Here is a 15,055-nt window from a genome sequence, read left to right as displayed (position 1 = left end):
ATCCTCTTCAACGTGTTTAACCCTACAGGAAAACATGGCCAACCATAAAGTATCCTGTCGTGACTGAACGTTTGTTTAGGACTATTTTCCTTCACATATATGCTATTTTATAATACAATGAACATATAATTAGTTATTAAAACGGATGTATGTTTATCCAAAGTATATGTTGGCTGTAATTGTGTCGATGCACTTTGATCAGAAGCTTTTTTAACTCCGGTGAAGTGTTTGGTCGGCCCACACAGCACGTCTACAGTTTACACACGGACCCCGTTTACACTGGCTTTTACCGGGCACATGTAACGGAAGAAACACTGAGTACTTCATTTTTTACGGTTTGTATGTAAACATGCTGAAGTCTAAAACGTTCGTAAAGAAGACGCGGTCGGGCGGGGTGGTGAAAATAGTGCGTGAACATTATTTGAGAGACGATATTTGGTGTGGTAGTGAGATCTGTTCTGAGTGCAAACCGGAGACTACAGCCCTGCAGAGGGATGCTCGCATTGAGAGCAGTCTGTGCACATACCCACACTATTTGATTCCTGACACCAATGTGGTACTGCATCAGGTAAGGGCATGTAAATATAACATGGAAAAAGGGAAGAAAGACCATCTGTTCCATTTTATGTTGCAGATTGATGTGTTGGAGGATCCTATTATCCGTAATGTCATCATACTACAGACTGTTCTCCAAGAGGTCCGTCACCGCAGCGCACCCATCTATAAACGAGTTAAAGACATGTTACATGAGAAAGATAAACATTTCTACACTTTTACTAATGAACATCACAGGTAAAGACAACTGACATCAAGCGTTTACATGGGCCACAATTAACTTAACATATACTTCTTGCATGCAAGACTAAACTCCTTAAAATATTTCTATTCCCCAGGGAGACATTCATTGAGCGTGAACCAGGAGAGAGTGCAAACGACCGCAATGATCGGGCAATTCGTGTTGCTGCAAAATGGTACAGTGAACATCTGAAAACCTTCAAGTCTATTTCAGATGGACTGGAGGTGGTACTCCTCACAAATGACCAGGGGAACAAACAAAAGGCCAAAGAAATTGGACTGCAAGTTTTTAAATGTAAATTCTTTTGTAAAAATTTATTTATTTAAAATCTGTGTATGCATATATCTATATCATATAATTACTGATTTATTATGCAGGTGATGAGTACATTAAGAGTCTTATAGCAAATCCTGAGCTTCTAGATCGCTTGGCATTGACTAATGATGAAAAGGTAAACAATTCTTTAGCCAATTTAGTCACAACATGACAAACGTCTGTGTATGATTCTCTGGTATTTTGCAATTAATTATGCACTTATTTGTCTTTCAAGAATGAGATCTCAAGGAAAGTGTTATTCCCAGAGCATCTTCCACTGTCCAAGATCCAAGTAGGCATCAAGGCTGGTACTTTCCTCCAGGGAACCTATCGGGCCAGTAGGGACAACTACCTGGAAGGAACAGTCTTTGTCCATGGAGAGGGGGAAGAAAGTACTGAGGTATGATCATGAAAACCATACTGTCATTTATCAATATGATCGTTTAAATCTGCTTGAATATTACATTTGCTCACAGGTTCTTATCCAAGGCCTTACAAATCTTAACAGAGCAGTGCACCAAGATGTGGTTGCTGTGCAGCTATTGCCACAGGACAAGTGGGTGGCTCCTTCTTCAATTGTGCTTCAAGATGAAGGCACAGCAAAGGATGATGCTGGTGACGAGGAGGATGAAGATAAAGCAGTATGTTTTCTAGCTGATTAAAAGAGTCTGTGATTAAATGTTACTGAATTTCAAAGTATGTTTCTGAACAGTTGAAAACATCAGCAGCTGAAGCAGCAAAAAAGCCAACTGGAAAAGTGGTGGGGATCATCAAGAGAAGTTGGAGACCTTTCTGTGGGATGCTTAATGTTTCTCAGATAAAAGAGGTAAAAAAAAACAAATTTAAACTACAATCTTACATACTATGTGGACAACATTCTTTGTTTTTATTATAGTCAACAAGGCATCTTTTCACTCCTGCTGACAGACGTATTCCACGTATTCGTATTGAAACACGTCAGGCATCCACTCTGGCTGGGCAGAGAATCATGGTTGCCATTGATGGCTGGCCCAAAGACTCCAGATATCCAAATGTAAACTATTTTTCTTTTAAAATACAAATGGGTGTGCCAATCATTGAGGCTTATAAATGTTTTGGTGCTAGGGTCACTTTGTGCGCAGCCTGGGTGGTGCAGGTGAAAAGGAAACTGAGGAAGAAGTGCTACTGCTGGAACATGATGTACCGCACCAGGCCTTTTCCCAAAGTGTGCTCAGTTTTCTTCCCAAGATGCCATGGTCCATCACACCAGAGGTACACACAAAGTTCCACCAACAATCTAGTTGTGTTCATTCCTAGGCTGGTAATTGTTTACTATACAAATTTATATGGCAGGATGTGGCAAAGAGAGAAGACCTAAGACACCTGACTGTGTGCAGTGTGGATCCCCCTGGATGTACTGATATTGATGATGCTCTTCACTGCAGAGAACTGGAAAATGGGAACTTGGAGGTGCTAACACAAACATGCTTTTGTTCTGATTTTGCATGGATAAAATAATTGTTATTCATAGGACTTCTTCTCAATTATTATTGCATTTAGGTTGGTGTTCATATTGCTGATGTCAGCCACTTCATCAGACCTGGCAATGCTCTTGATCAAGAAGCAGCCAACAGAGGAACGACTGTCTACCTGTGTGGAAAGGTAGGAGCATCATAGTGCTTTATGTAAAATAAGACTATTGAACTATATTTCTGCTCTTTTTTCCAACAGAGAATTGATATGGTTCCTGAGTTACTGAGCTCAAATCTGTGTTCTTTGCGCTCAAATGTTGAGAGGTAGGGCATTGACCAAATCTTCCAGTCTATCTGTCTCAAAATGAAACTTTTTCATTCATATGATTCTAGGTTGGCATTTTCTTGCATATGGGAAATGAACCATAATGCTGAAATAGTGAAGACCCGCTTTACAAAAAGTATCATTAACTCCAAGGTAAAGTGAGCAAAACACTGTTGTGAAAATGATGTAAGCAAAACAAAAGTTTTTTTTCTTTCAATCCCAGGCATCTTTGACCTATGCAGAGGCTCAGATGAGGATCGATGATACAACTATGAATGATGACATAACTAAGAGTCTGCGGGGTCTCAACAAACTTGCCAAAATTTTGAAAAGACAAAGAATAGAGAATGGGTAAAAATGTATCACATAATCATGTAATAAAAATCATCACAGCCTTTTAATTGTATTTATTTTGTTTTCTTTTTAAGGGCACTTACTCTGTCATCCTTGGAAGTTCGTTTCCACATCGACAGTGAAACACATGACCCTATTGATCTCCAGACTAAAGAACTAATGTTAGTGTATTTTTACTATAATTGTTTATTCAGTCATTTGTTGCATACAGTTAAGCTGTATTTAACCAGTATGTAACAATATGTCTTCTTTTATATGTTCATGTTCTCATTAGGGAAACCAACTCAATGGTAGAGGAATTTATGTTGTTGGCTAATATTTCAGTTGCCCAAAAGATCTATGATGAGTTTCCAGAGTGTGCCTTGCTGAGGAAACATCCAGCACCCCCACCTTCAAACTATGACATTCTCATAAAGGCTGCCAGGTCAAACGTAAGCTAGCCTTGTTTGTCCTGGAGCACAGGAGCAGACTAATTCATTTTTTAAAATGTCCTTCCACAGAATGTAGAGATCCACACAGATTCAGCAAAAGCATTAGCTGACTCCCTCGATGTAGCCCGAGTAGACAACTTTCCATACTTCAACACACTGTTGCGAATCTTGGCTACCCGATGCATGATGCAGGCAGTCTACTTTTGCTCTGGCATGGACAGTGATTTCCACCACTACGGTCTTGCTTCACCAATCTACACACACTTTACATCCCCTATTAGAAGGTAACACATACACTCTAAAATGTAGTATGTGATAATTCTTTGTTAACCATTCTCATTCTCCACAAATAAAGGTACTCTGATATTATAGTGCACCGCCTTCTTGCTGTGGCTATTGGTGCAGACAGCACCTATTCAGATCTAATGGATAAGCACAAACAGTCAGCTCTTTGCAACAACCTCAACTACAGGCACAAAATGGCTCAATATGCACAGAGGGCCTCAGTGGCTTTCCACACACAGGTAGCAATGATCTTTGACCTCAATATAATCATACATATATAGTCATGGACAATTTACACCAATGTCTTTTTTTTTTATTGCATCCATTTATTTTTCAGCTGTTCTTCAAAAGTCGAGGTGTATTAAATGAGGAAGGCTTTGTTTTATTTGTGAGAAAGAATGCAATCATTGTACTCATCCCCAAGTTTGGATTAGAGGGAACCGTTTTCTTTGAGAATAAAGACAAGACTGGGCCAAACCTTGTTTATGATGAAGAGGTAAGAACAGTCAATTTATCCTTTCATACGTAATGATTAGGAGGAATAATGTAGGACCTCTTTTTAGGGTCCGACTCTGACAGTGCTGCAGCGTACATTTCACATTTTTGATAAGGTGAAAGTCACAATCAGTCTTGATGCATCCAATATCCAGCACCAGAAGATTCGAATGGCGCTGCTAGAGCCTATGGTATGTTGAAATGATTTACATAAATGTTAAGTACTTAAACTAGTTATAATTATCTACTTTCTTTAGATTCCTGGTGTGAGTGTTCCAGCTGAAGACCTTGAGCCACTCTCCAAGAAATCCAAAATTGATCGCTAGATAAAAAAAAAAAAAAAGTGATGCATTTGGAGATGTTTTTATGGAACTTCTTTTAAAGATTTACTATAGTGCTATGTTCTCCGACTTCATTTTTTGAACATGGTACAGGTACATCTGCATTTACTCACAAGGTTCAGCCTTTAAATTCCAACAATAAGATTTAAGTCACTTTAATTCTGACAATTATTCAGCCCACAGTAAACAGTGTGTAACAATGGCTCAATCAGCATTTGAATCAAGAGGAATCATTAACTTGTCATACTGGAATAAATAGTTATCAAAAAAGTTAATATCTGAATGTTAGCAATTCTTAAACAATTTAATAGTATGAGGAAATTTTATAAAACCATGATAAAATGTGTAAATATACATTATGATTTAGATTATTAACTCAAAATTTATGCCACAGCAAAATACATATTCAAGTCTGCTTTAAACCTATTACAGTAGAACTATTTTTTCATTCATCACATTTTACAAAATGGAAAAAGACAAGATTTGTTTGGCCAAAAAAAGTAAACTTGTGATGCAAAAAAATGCAATCTTGTGCTTCCATTGGAGTCAGCTCAGACAATTATGTCAGTAAAAATTTCAATGATAAGGGTAAAACATCTGTAGAAACAGTAAATTGTCAATTGACAGAAAATGACAAATGCTGAAAACCAACCAAGCTGAACTTACCTTTGGTTTAGTGTGTCTTGTAACTTGAATGGCATCTATTGACACGTTAGAGGTGAAAGACTCTTTGCCATTGCACTCTGAACCGAGTCCATCTATTAGACTGCCAGTGGTGGTGGTGGTCGTGTAACCGCTGTCCACCTAGAATAGAAACATGAATTTTACCCCTGCACATGTTTCCCCGCCAACCTTTTACAAAGTGGTTGGCAAAGCCAGACTATCTACCAAACCAACCAAAACTTTATAACTAACCTGCATGCTTGTTTCATAGCGTATGCTGCTTCCCTCCGTCAAAAGGGACATAAACATTTGAGAGCCCTCTCCTGCAGACACATTTCCCATTCTAGAGCTGGTTAGTCGCACTCCTTGCACTTCAGATTCCTGTTCCTCGTCCTCTAATCTCCCCCCAATGTCTTTTCTTTCAACCTCTTCCATTGTCAAAGGCTTTAAGTTTTCCTCTTTGATTGCCTCAGTGTCTTTAAAACCAAGAGTCTGCAGAGACACTGGATCCAAATCCATTGAGGGGAGTGGTTGGAGGTCCTCAAGCTCCTGGCCGTCCTGGAGCCTTGGATTGAGGATAGGAGAAATCGGAGGAGGTGAGGTCCAAAATCCAACTCTATTCCTTAGTTTTGATCTGGAATAGTTTTTGAGCTCATGGTAGTTAAGGTGATGTGGGGAGCAACTACGAATAGGGGAACATCCCTCAACAAATGGGCTCACAATGCATGAAGTGACGTCACCATCCAGAGGAACATTTAGTGGAGTCAAACTTGATGGTAGTTTGTTTTCTACAACAAGAAATATGAAAAAACATTACATGTTTCTATACAATCTTTGCAAGATGTTCAAAAGTATTAATTACTTGTAGCTATGGGTGTGCAAGAAGCTTGTGCAAAAATAGGGGAAATGATGGGTGACGCAAGGCGAGCTGGAGAAGATCTGTCAGGTAAAACAGGACTATTCATGCTACCAAGACTGCAGTCCCGGAAACGGCCATTCTGAATTGGGCTAGATGAAAATTGACCCTACAAAAAGCAAGTACACAACTTTTAGAAGCAGAACCTACAAAAAACATGGGTTGAATCTCATTGTAGCTTTCTACCGTAGAGGGAGTTGCAGTTGGAATGCCACAAGACAAGGGGGAAGAGAAAATAGAAGAAACAGTTTCTCTTTCTGGGATATGTAAGTTTTCCGTAGCACTGTCTATTCCCTCTGCCTGTAGTCTGGATTGCTCTGAAAGGCCTCTTACAGGGCTTGGAGGTGTGGAGCTATCTGAGCCACTGCCTTGGCCATCAAGAAAAAGTTTTCGTCTCAAAGATGAGGAACTAAGGCTCTCCTGTACAGTATCACATGTTTCTTCATATCGGTAGTATTCCCCTGTGGTATAAAAAAAAGCAAAAAAAAACAAAACATGTAAAGACTTAAATTTTAAAAACCATGTCCCCCAATTCAGATTTTTTTTCCTAATTACCCAAAGCACTGGATGATTGCCAAATTCTTTATAGTACAATTTGGTGTTTTGGTTCTCAAGGCCAATCAGAAAGCAAAAGGAGTCTCACACGAGTCTCTCGTTTGGGTTGCCAGTTTCAGTGCTGAAATCCACATGTTTTTGCTGATCTGAATCCTCACTACCCAGTATCTGCAGCCAATCATTAACCTGTGCTCACCTAGGGACATGGGCCTAGAGAATGAGAAAAACTTGTATGTGTCTTCTATATGCAGGTTAGAGTTAAGGTTGCACTGGCAAACCAGGTGTGACTTGTTTTTTAAACTAGTCTGATAGTCTACATACAGTAGCCTCAAAGCATTTGTCAAGTAACTCACCGAGTATTTTTTCCAAATCAAAGGCCAATGGCAATGAGAGCGTAGTCTGACAACCAACTAGAAAAAGCAAGTTATATAATACAAGTTATATAACAGAAGACTGTAAGCAAAGAAGAATTTAAAAATTCCAGACAAATCCTGATGTATACAAACCTGATATCTTCCCCAGGTTTTCAGCTATCAATGGAGACACTGAAGTACCTTCAAGCATAATCAGTGGAATGAAGACTTATTCTATCAGCCTATAGTAGGTGGTGTAGAATATTGAAATAAGCTTACTTTTCTTACAGAAGGGACCGACTTTACGGGATTCTGGTGCAGCCCAGGGTGATGGTACAATGGATCCTTTGGTGAAAAACTTAAGTAGAAAGGGAAGAAAAATGTATAAAAACACACAGTATATGCAAACAAGATCTTTAAACTAATGATAAAGTGCAACTATAAACATACATGGTCAATGGCATTTTGACACTTTTGCTCAATGTCTGAATCTGTCCTAGAAGAGGAATTATGAAAAAACATTAAAAAAAAATAGTTTATAACAACTTTAATTGCCAGTGTCTTGACATAATTTTTAGCATTGGCATACCTTGTTTGGCTGAGATAAAAAGACTGCCGTTGAATTTCCTCCTGGTCTATATGCACAGGAAAAAGACTAGCCATTTCTTCAATAGACCAGGTAAACTTCGGAGGCGTCTAGAAAGGAAGAAGACATTACTACCATTATCATTATCATATAGTCTAGAGCGTGTTCATACTTACTGCTTTACAGGTTTTAGATTTAAACACAGATGGACTGGGAACAAGAGGTTCTCGAAGATGGTGGTAATCATTAGGACTTTCAAAAGGATTTCTTATTGAAGGTCTTCCCGGGGTTTCTGGTGTGATATGCACCTCTACATCGTCCCCCATCTTAGCTAATGAGAAAAAACGTTTAATGTGGAAAAATAAAAGCTACACAAACAGCAGCTTTATCCTAATAAACAGATGTTTGGCTTCCTTGTTTGTATGGAGGCTTGACTTGACGACGCACCGCGAGTCGGGCAGTGGATTCAAATTTACGTTATGCCAAATACTTTCAGCCAGTCCACTATGCAAACTGTACAGTATGACAATAGCAATTTAAGTTGCTGTAAGTAGGGTAGCTTATACTTACACTGAGTTGGTGTGTGGCTAAAAACTCTGGTCGTAGAAAGAGCCTGAGCAGCAAACGTTCAATTCAATTTGGCCCACAGCGTAGATCAACCAATGAAATGAACGCAAGAAACGTGCGTCAGCCAATCAAAACTGACGCAACATTTTTGACGCCACATCCGCCTGGACGTGGTTTGTGTTTAGTAGCTAAAACGTTTGCTGCCAACATAACAGATTGTACATGTAGCACTATTATCTTTAAAATGACGTTTAGCAATATTACAGACATATAATAAAGCTACTGAGACAAATAGACTCAACGTGGCTTATGGTTCCTCCCCATTTCTAAGTCAGACATCTTTAGATAAAGCTAACATAAGCTAACAGCTTCAGCAATGGCCAGTGCAGCCAATGCCAACCTGAACGCAGTGCGAGAGACCATGGACGGTAAGCAATTTACAGTATCGTCTACCTTTGTACATTGGTGCACATTTCAAGAGGTATCAGGAAAACGTTCTGATTTTGTCATAATGTCAACATAAAGTCATGTTACCTCTACACCAGAGAGGAAAGAATTACCAAATATTTTACTCAAGTATACGTTTTGTTGCTTGTAGGTATGTACAGTGTAGGACCCGTTATAGCACAATCATTTCAAAATGTTTTTTTTTTTAAAGAAAAGTAACAAAATAAGTAACGGATGTATAATTCAATGCTACCTACCGATACTTAAAATATGGTAAAATATGGCCTCTTTACATGTAATGTTTATATTTCTGCCACAACGAATATCAATAATGCACTCTTATTCCTTACAGTGCTACTGGAGATCTCCAGGCTACTAAACACAGGTCTGGATATGGAGTCTCTCTCCATCTGTGTTCGTCTATGTGAGCAGGGTATTAACCCAGAAGCACTGTCCTCAGTGATCAAAGAACTGCGGAAAGCTTCAGAGTCCCTAAAGGTGAATGAACACTGCATAAAATATAATGGTATGGTATGCTTTTATTTGGACAGGGACAGTCCACAACAATACACTGACCTTGAAAAGACAGGAAAGATGTGTGGTGCCAGGTTATAGCAAAAACACTAATTTCCACCTGTGGTCCTTAGACAGGCTGATGTTAAGGAGAGAATAACAGTTTGGTGTAAGTGGATGAAAGACGTGCAAAAATATGGTACATACATCTAATACAACACATCTCGCCCCTGAAATATGCCATTTCTAAAAAGCATTTAGTTCACACACATAGATTGATAGAAATGCACATTGTGTTGTGTGCCAAAGTTAAATTGGTCAACTGGACAAAAAAATTTCGCTGCTCATCCAAGCATCATCTTCAGTTTAGAACAGAACTGGCAACTCCAGAAATACATTTTTATGATTAGAATGTTTAGATTCTTGGTGTGTATGTAAATGTAGCCAGTGGCAGTGCAATTGCCCTATAGGTTGGGTGCTTGTCCAGTATGCCCACTATAAAAATGTATCTCATTTGTCAATGGTTATACTACTGGCATTAACTATTATGATTTTATGTTATAGACGTCAGAAAATGGCACAAGCTGAAGAAAGGAAGAGAATACTTTTGGACCTGAAAGGAATTTTTAAAGACTTCAGCCAATCATGCTTGTTTATTGGCCTTTGAGTAAAAGCCTTCATCTACTCTTACAGGATTTGCTTAGGACAGATTTTATTGATGTTGCATTACATTCTGCCTCTGACTTTTCATGTTAAGTTATACATTTTCTATTTTCATTTGACTGTAAACATGTTGAATATTACTTGTTGTTTTATTGTCATATTAAAAACATAACAGTGAATGCCCACAGGATGGTGCTGTTTCATTCTTTCTGCAACTGAACTGTCTGTAAACAATCTGCCTGTTATGATGTACTTTTTAAATAGTACATCATAACATAATAAGTATACTTATTATGGGTTTTTATTCAACTCTGATCAATAAGATAGTACCTAATGTAATGGAAAGGAAAAATATTGTCATTTACTAGCAATTTTATTGCCCATGTTGACAACTAGTGTTTGAATGTGTGCTTTTACAACACAGGATCCATAGCCCCAACACTTTACTCTCCCAGCATGGACTTTATCCCCTTTATTTTATAGAACACAATTTGCCATTTTTTATTATATTGCAAACTTGCCAAAAATGTATGCTTTTGATCAACCAGAAATGGAGACCGTTCATCACAAATCCAACCACACAGAACATTGTTTTGTTTCTCCACTGTCTGTAAAATGGCTCTATTCATCTTGTAGACGAGGCAAAATGCTGAGAGCACAGAACATTCCTCTACAGGCTTCTGCCTGGGCCTGGAACGACCTCTCATCTTGTACCATGGACTGTCAGTGTTTGTGTGTCTGCTCCCCACTGAATGTAGGTTTAAACCAGTGGAGATGTCTGCAAATGAGTAGCCCCTAAGCCCTTTAACAACACGTCTCCCTCAGAGGCACAGAGAGAAAGCCCAAAGTGAGCAGCAGGGTATGTGTGTGTAAGCACTTCTGTCTTCCTCTGCTTTGTCTCGACATCTTGACTGACAGACTCTCAGTCGAAATCTCTGTACTGCTCCTTTGATCTCCTCACACACTATCTTTCTGTTCCTCAATACCAGCATCATGTTCTCTAACTATGAAAGGCATACAGACACACTGCAGCAGTGGCCCTTCTTGATAGCCTGTAAAGCACAGTGATGGAAAGAGCACTGAAAATGAGCTGTCAAATATGTACTTAAGTAAAACTATAAAGTAGGCTATGCATAAAATAACACTACTCAAATTACAAGTTGCTTTTTGTGCAGTTTACATACATTTTTATACAAAACATGAAAAAAATTGTAACATTTTAAAGCTGAATCAAGTTGTTTTTTTTTGCAATACAATGCAGTACTGTTTTTATACTGTAATTACAATTACATGGCTAGAATTATACTCAATTACTAGTAAAATCATATTTTAATTTTTTTAATTTAAATTTAAATTAGGCTATCCAAAAATTCTACTCAGTTCCAGTAGCATGAGTATTTGTAACTTTCCATCCCTGGAACAAACCACTGAAACTGTTCCCCCTGTGTGGGGGGCGATCTGACACGATGATGGAGAGAGACCCACATGGAGAATCTTTTTCTGTTACAAAGAAAACAGAGTTATGCATGGCTTGATTGGCTACTGTGGGCGTGGGACGCATTGCTCTCTGTTTGATGTGTTTGAAGGGTTTCTCCTGATCTTAGCCTGTTACTTTGATCTCTGTTAAACAAAATATTCCCAAATCCCATAGTCCTGACTGTGAGATTAGCGTCCACATATGCATAAACATCTAAGAGTGCTCAACTAGGGCACTGGTCAGGTCACATGACCGAATCAACTCAAGGAGTACATCCTCACATCAAACTTCTAAAGGTGTTTGTGTTTGTATGTCTGATAATTATCCGGCCTCTGGACTATTTTTCTGATAAATGAGGGCATTCTCATTTAAAAGTGAAAGGATCTTGTTTTGCAGGTGTAAGGAATGCATTTTACTAAAATAATTACACTGATTAGTGGACACCAGTGTATTCTAAGATGGTAACCCAATTATGGGCACAGCTGTATATAACCATGTACCTCAACCAAGTACACTCTTGCTTTCATATTCCTAACTCAGGTTATCTGAGCCTCATCAACAGCATCAATGTAAGGCTCCACTGGCTCTATTTGCCCTGAGAGGAGTTCCATGACCTTGTTGGAGTTTACAGCAATATTGCACCCTTGATTAAATACAGACCACACTTCTACACTGTAAGATTATACTATTTAGGTACCAATTAAATTCATAGCAAGGAAATTGGATCGTAAACTCTTTAAAGGATCGTTAACAATCATTAGACAGATAATGGTGTGGCAATCAAAAAAAAAAGTCTTCAAAGTCTTAGTGACTTTGTTGGTTTTGGACATTTTCCAAACTGATTAATGTAGAATTGATTGATTTACAGTTGTAATTAGCAATCTTCTGCATGCATAATAATGATATATATGGAAAGTATTAATTGGTTTCATTAACAAAAGCAGTTAATTGAATAACAATTAACAAAGTTGTTGATGGCATCGACCAAGCCTGTGCCTACTCCCTTGTGTTTTCTCCTGGATGATAATGAAAGTACCTTTTATCAGATTGAAATTTTGTGTGTTGGACTATGTAATGACTAATATGATATTGTGCTTATTAGTTTATTTGAGTAGCTCACTGAGGCGTTAAGTTGCTGTTGAGCATGTTGTGTTTAACAGGTACAGACCATATGCTGCCTTAATCAGACACTGAAATCGAATTTGGTTGTTAAATTGTCTTCTAATAAAAGCAGGTAGTAAAACAACTTGCACTAATTCAATCTCAAATGGGTTTGTGTAAAGTGAACATCTGTTCGTTTAGTTGAGTTCTTTTAACATTGCCTTTCTTGTTCTCCCTTTAAACTGCAATAGCCTGTTTGTTACTCAACTTTTCTTAAAGAAGAAAATAGAGATAGAGGGTGGACTAGCTGTCCACTCTCCTTAAAAGAAGACAATGCCAGGCATATTGCGGTGACAGCTTGTATTGTGTGTGTGTATGTAAGAGAAAAAGAGAGAGACAGGAAAAAGAGCATGTGTGTATATGCTGTAAAAACAGAAAATATGGAGTGTGTGTGTGTGTGTGTGTGTGTGTGTGTGTGCATGTGTGTTCACTGACAGCTTGTATTCTCAGTGATTAATGATGTGCTGTGTGACTTGATAAGTGCTTCGGAGGACCAACGCTTGTTTCAATTAGACCTTGTGAAGGTCGCGACGCCGCGCCGGCCTCTCATTATCATATCCATAATCAATCCACATTATCATAGGGGAATGTGCAGTGGATGTGTGATATCTTGGTCATACATCCATAGACACCTAATCACAAACCAAAATACAATGACATCCTCTCTCACTCAGCACAGCACACACTTCACTCTGAGTTGATTTGAATCATAACAGTGGCTGTCGGAATGGATTGTCTGTTCAGATTAACTGTGTGTATCTGGGAATTAAGCAGCAATGATGGTGGTGGCATTTCAGATCCCATCCACAGGCACAAATGCCAAAACATCATCCTGTCACCCCCTCTCTCCCTCACACAGACGTGTACACATGCAAATACACACAAGGACAATCCACTAAGGCCCTGGGGCATTTTTAATAGAGGCGAAGTGATTCGTACGTTTTTACTCCTCTAATGAGAACAGATTGAGTGGTATTTACACTTCATCGGCTGATCTCGCCACCTACACATTCCCCTCATGCTTCTGCTGCTCTGTGGCCAAAAGAGACATGTGGAAAGGACCAAGATCTTGGCTTTCAAACAACAACACAACATGCGTATTATCTTTGTCTCATTGACTCATAAGAGCTAATATGGAATACAAGCTTTTAAATTTGGAAGATTGCACCAGAAATGTTGCTACTCCAAATACGCCAATCTGGCTTTTTGGTACAATCAATCGGAGGGATTCAAAATTCTTGTAGAAAGATTCAGCTTCAGAATATTCAACAAAATAGCTTTTACGAGAAAGACGTGCACGGTCCACCACAACTTTATGAAAATCACTTCTGGCAGAAGCTTTTGGCTTCCTGAGATATTAACATGAGACAAATATTGGAGGTTAAAACTGAGGAATTACAGTGTTCTGAGGCAATTAGAAGAATCAAAAGTGATATAAAATATTAATTAGCAGGGCAATGTTGAGCAAAAGCAGACTGCCAGCATTTGAGCGGACTATTATGTCGTGAAATGACACTGTTGAATTGGTTTCCTCTCTCCTAGTGCATGTATATGTTTTAATAATAATAGAGGGGAGCTCATTGTTTCATTCAGTAGAGTAAAGGTACAATGGCTGCAGTATGAATTAAACCAGTGACCTTCCTGTTGTGAGACAAAGTCACTTCCCACCAGGGTATCCTGCTACACTTCTAACCTGGCTCCTGTGCACTTTCATACTTACCCCATCTATTAGATCAAACACTAAACATTTTACATTCACTAAACACTTAACGGTGCCCTGACAACAATAGATTTTAGTCAACACTGATGGCTTTATTGGGGTGTTTTCCACAGATGTACAAAGAGAGTCGTGACATTTCTTTTTGGCACGGAAAAGGCCATACTCAGCAGGAGTTATCAAAGGCAAAAAGTAAAAAGTTCGAGTTAGCTATCTCTCTCCCCCTCTCTCTCTTCCCCTGGAGATACTCATGTTAAGCATAATTAAGCAGATTTGATTAGCATCAAGCCTGGCTTCCTCTCTTGACTTTTAATGAATGTAAATCTACCATCTACATCCTAAAGATTAATTTCTGCCAATTAAAAAACACAAGAGGGCTTATTGGGGCGAGGGGGTGGGGTGGCAGGGAGTGTTAAAGTCCTTTGAGTTGAAGTACAGTCTGAGTTTTATCCTCTTCCCCCTTGTCTTATGGTGAGATGGTCTCTGGAGATCTGTGTCTCTCTCTCCCTCACGACCAAGATCATTATCAGCACAATGTTCCGTGAAAGCCACTTTGAAAGGACTGCAAGCTCCATATGTAAATGACAGTGGCAGTGTGAGTGTCTGTGTGGACTGCAGAAGGGCTACAGAGAACAGGTAAAGGG

General features: G+C 38.9%; 3 protein-coding genes across 3 annotated transcripts; 2 read left to right on the top strand and 1 right to left on the bottom strand.

Moving 5' to 3' along the window:
- The first annotated feature begins 22 nt into the window (after nucleotides 1–22).
- Nucleotides 23–4,795, top strand: dis3 (DIS3 exosome endoribonuclease and 3'-5' exoribonuclease). The gene is made up of 21 exons (XM_033979624.2): nucleotides 23–568; nucleotides 635–792; nucleotides 894–1,090; nucleotides 1,174–1,247; nucleotides 1,347–1,511; nucleotides 1,588–1,752; nucleotides 1,824–1,937; nucleotides 2,007–2,144; nucleotides 2,216–2,362; nucleotides 2,444–2,560; nucleotides 2,651–2,752; nucleotides 2,822–2,886; nucleotides 2,956–3,040; nucleotides 3,111–3,238; nucleotides 3,316–3,402; nucleotides 3,516–3,672; nucleotides 3,742–3,956; nucleotides 4,028–4,196; nucleotides 4,295–4,453; nucleotides 4,521–4,643; nucleotides 4,710–4,795. Exons 1-21 carry the CDS (start codon nucleotides 350–352, stop codon nucleotides 4,776–4,778), a joined length of 2,853 nt encoding a protein of 950 aa, XP_033835515.1. The 5' UTR covers nucleotides 23–349; the 3' UTR covers nucleotides 4,779–4,795.
- Nucleotides 4,796–4,924: 129 nt separating this feature from the next.
- On the bottom strand, nucleotides 4,925–8,541 carry bora (bora aurora kinase A activator). The gene is made up of 12 exons (XM_033980101.2): nucleotides 8,437–8,541; nucleotides 8,043–8,197; nucleotides 7,870–7,976; nucleotides 7,731–7,776; nucleotides 7,560–7,638; nucleotides 7,434–7,481; nucleotides 7,281–7,337; nucleotides 6,559–6,833; nucleotides 6,319–6,481; nucleotides 5,709–6,244; nucleotides 5,460–5,597; nucleotides 4,925–5,390 (listed from the first exon to the last, which is right to left on the bottom strand). The coding sequence occupies exons 2-12, from the start codon at nucleotides 8,190–8,192 to the stop codon at nucleotides 5,370–5,372; spliced, it is 1,620 nt and encodes a 539-aa protein (XP_033835992.1). The 5' UTR covers nucleotides 8,193–8,197; nucleotides 8,437–8,541; the 3' UTR covers nucleotides 4,925–5,369.
- Nucleotides 8,542–8,603: 62 nt separating this feature from the next.
- mzt1 (mitotic spindle organizing protein 1) lies at nucleotides 8,604–10,240 on the top strand. Its single transcript, XM_033979839.2, has 3 exons — nucleotides 8,604–8,861; nucleotides 9,233–9,378; nucleotides 9,958–10,240. Exons 1-3 carry the CDS (start codon nucleotides 8,810–8,812, stop codon nucleotides 9,979–9,981), a joined length of 222 nt encoding a protein of 73 aa, XP_033835730.1. The 5' UTR covers nucleotides 8,604–8,809; the 3' UTR covers nucleotides 9,982–10,240.
- The last annotated feature ends 4,815 nt before the right edge of the window (nucleotides 10,241–15,055 follow it).

Source organism: Periophthalmus magnuspinnatus, chromosome 15 (genome assembly GCF_009829125.3).
Source record: "Periophthalmus magnuspinnatus isolate fPerMag1 chromosome 15, fPerMag1.2.pri, whole genome shotgun sequence".
Taxonomy (NCBI): Eukaryota; Metazoa; Chordata; class Actinopteri; order Gobiiformes; family Gobiidae; genus Periophthalmus; species Periophthalmus magnuspinnatus.
Note: the sequence above shows the minus strand (reverse complement) of the source record. Positions and strands in the feature narration are given on the sequence as shown.

Excerpts from the sequence above, each read along its gene's own strand:
- dis3 (XM_033979624.2), top strand. The coding sequence starts at position 350 with ATGCTGAAGTCTAAAACGTTCGTAAAGAAGACGCGGTCGGGCGGGGTG. Across the intron at positions 2,561-2,650 it reads TGGAAAATGGGAACTTGGAG|GTTGGTGTTCATATTGCTGA; the intron begins GTGCTAACACAA and ends TATTGCATTTAG. Across the intron at positions 4,454-4,520 it reads ACCTTGTTTATGATGAAGAG|GGTCCGACTCTGACAGTGCT; the intron begins GTAAGAACAGTC and ends ACCTCTTTTTAG.
- bora (XM_033980101.2), bottom strand. The coding sequence starts at position 8,192 with ATGGGGGACGATGTAGAGGTGCATATCACACCAGAAACCCCGGGAAGA. Across the intron at positions 7,777-7,869 it reads TTTTATCTCAGCCAAACAAG|GACAGATTCAGACATTGAGC; the intron begins GTATGCCAATGC and ends TTCCTCTTCTAG. Across the intron at positions 7,639-7,730 it reads GTCAAAATGCCATTGACCAT|TTTTTCACCAAAGGATCCAT; the intron begins GTATGTTTATAG and ends TTTCTACTTAAG.
- mzt1 (XM_033979839.2), top strand. The coding sequence starts at position 8,810 with ATGGCCAGTGCAGCCAATGCCAACCTGAACGCAGTGCGAGAGACCATG. Across the intron at positions 8,862-9,232 it reads AGTGCGAGAGACCATGGACG|TGCTACTGGAGATCTCCAGG; the intron begins GTAAGCAATTTA and ends TATTCCTTACAG. Across the intron at positions 9,379-9,957 it reads AAGCTTCAGAGTCCCTAAAG|ACGTCAGAAAATGGCACAAG; the intron begins GTGAATGAACAC and ends TTTATGTTATAG.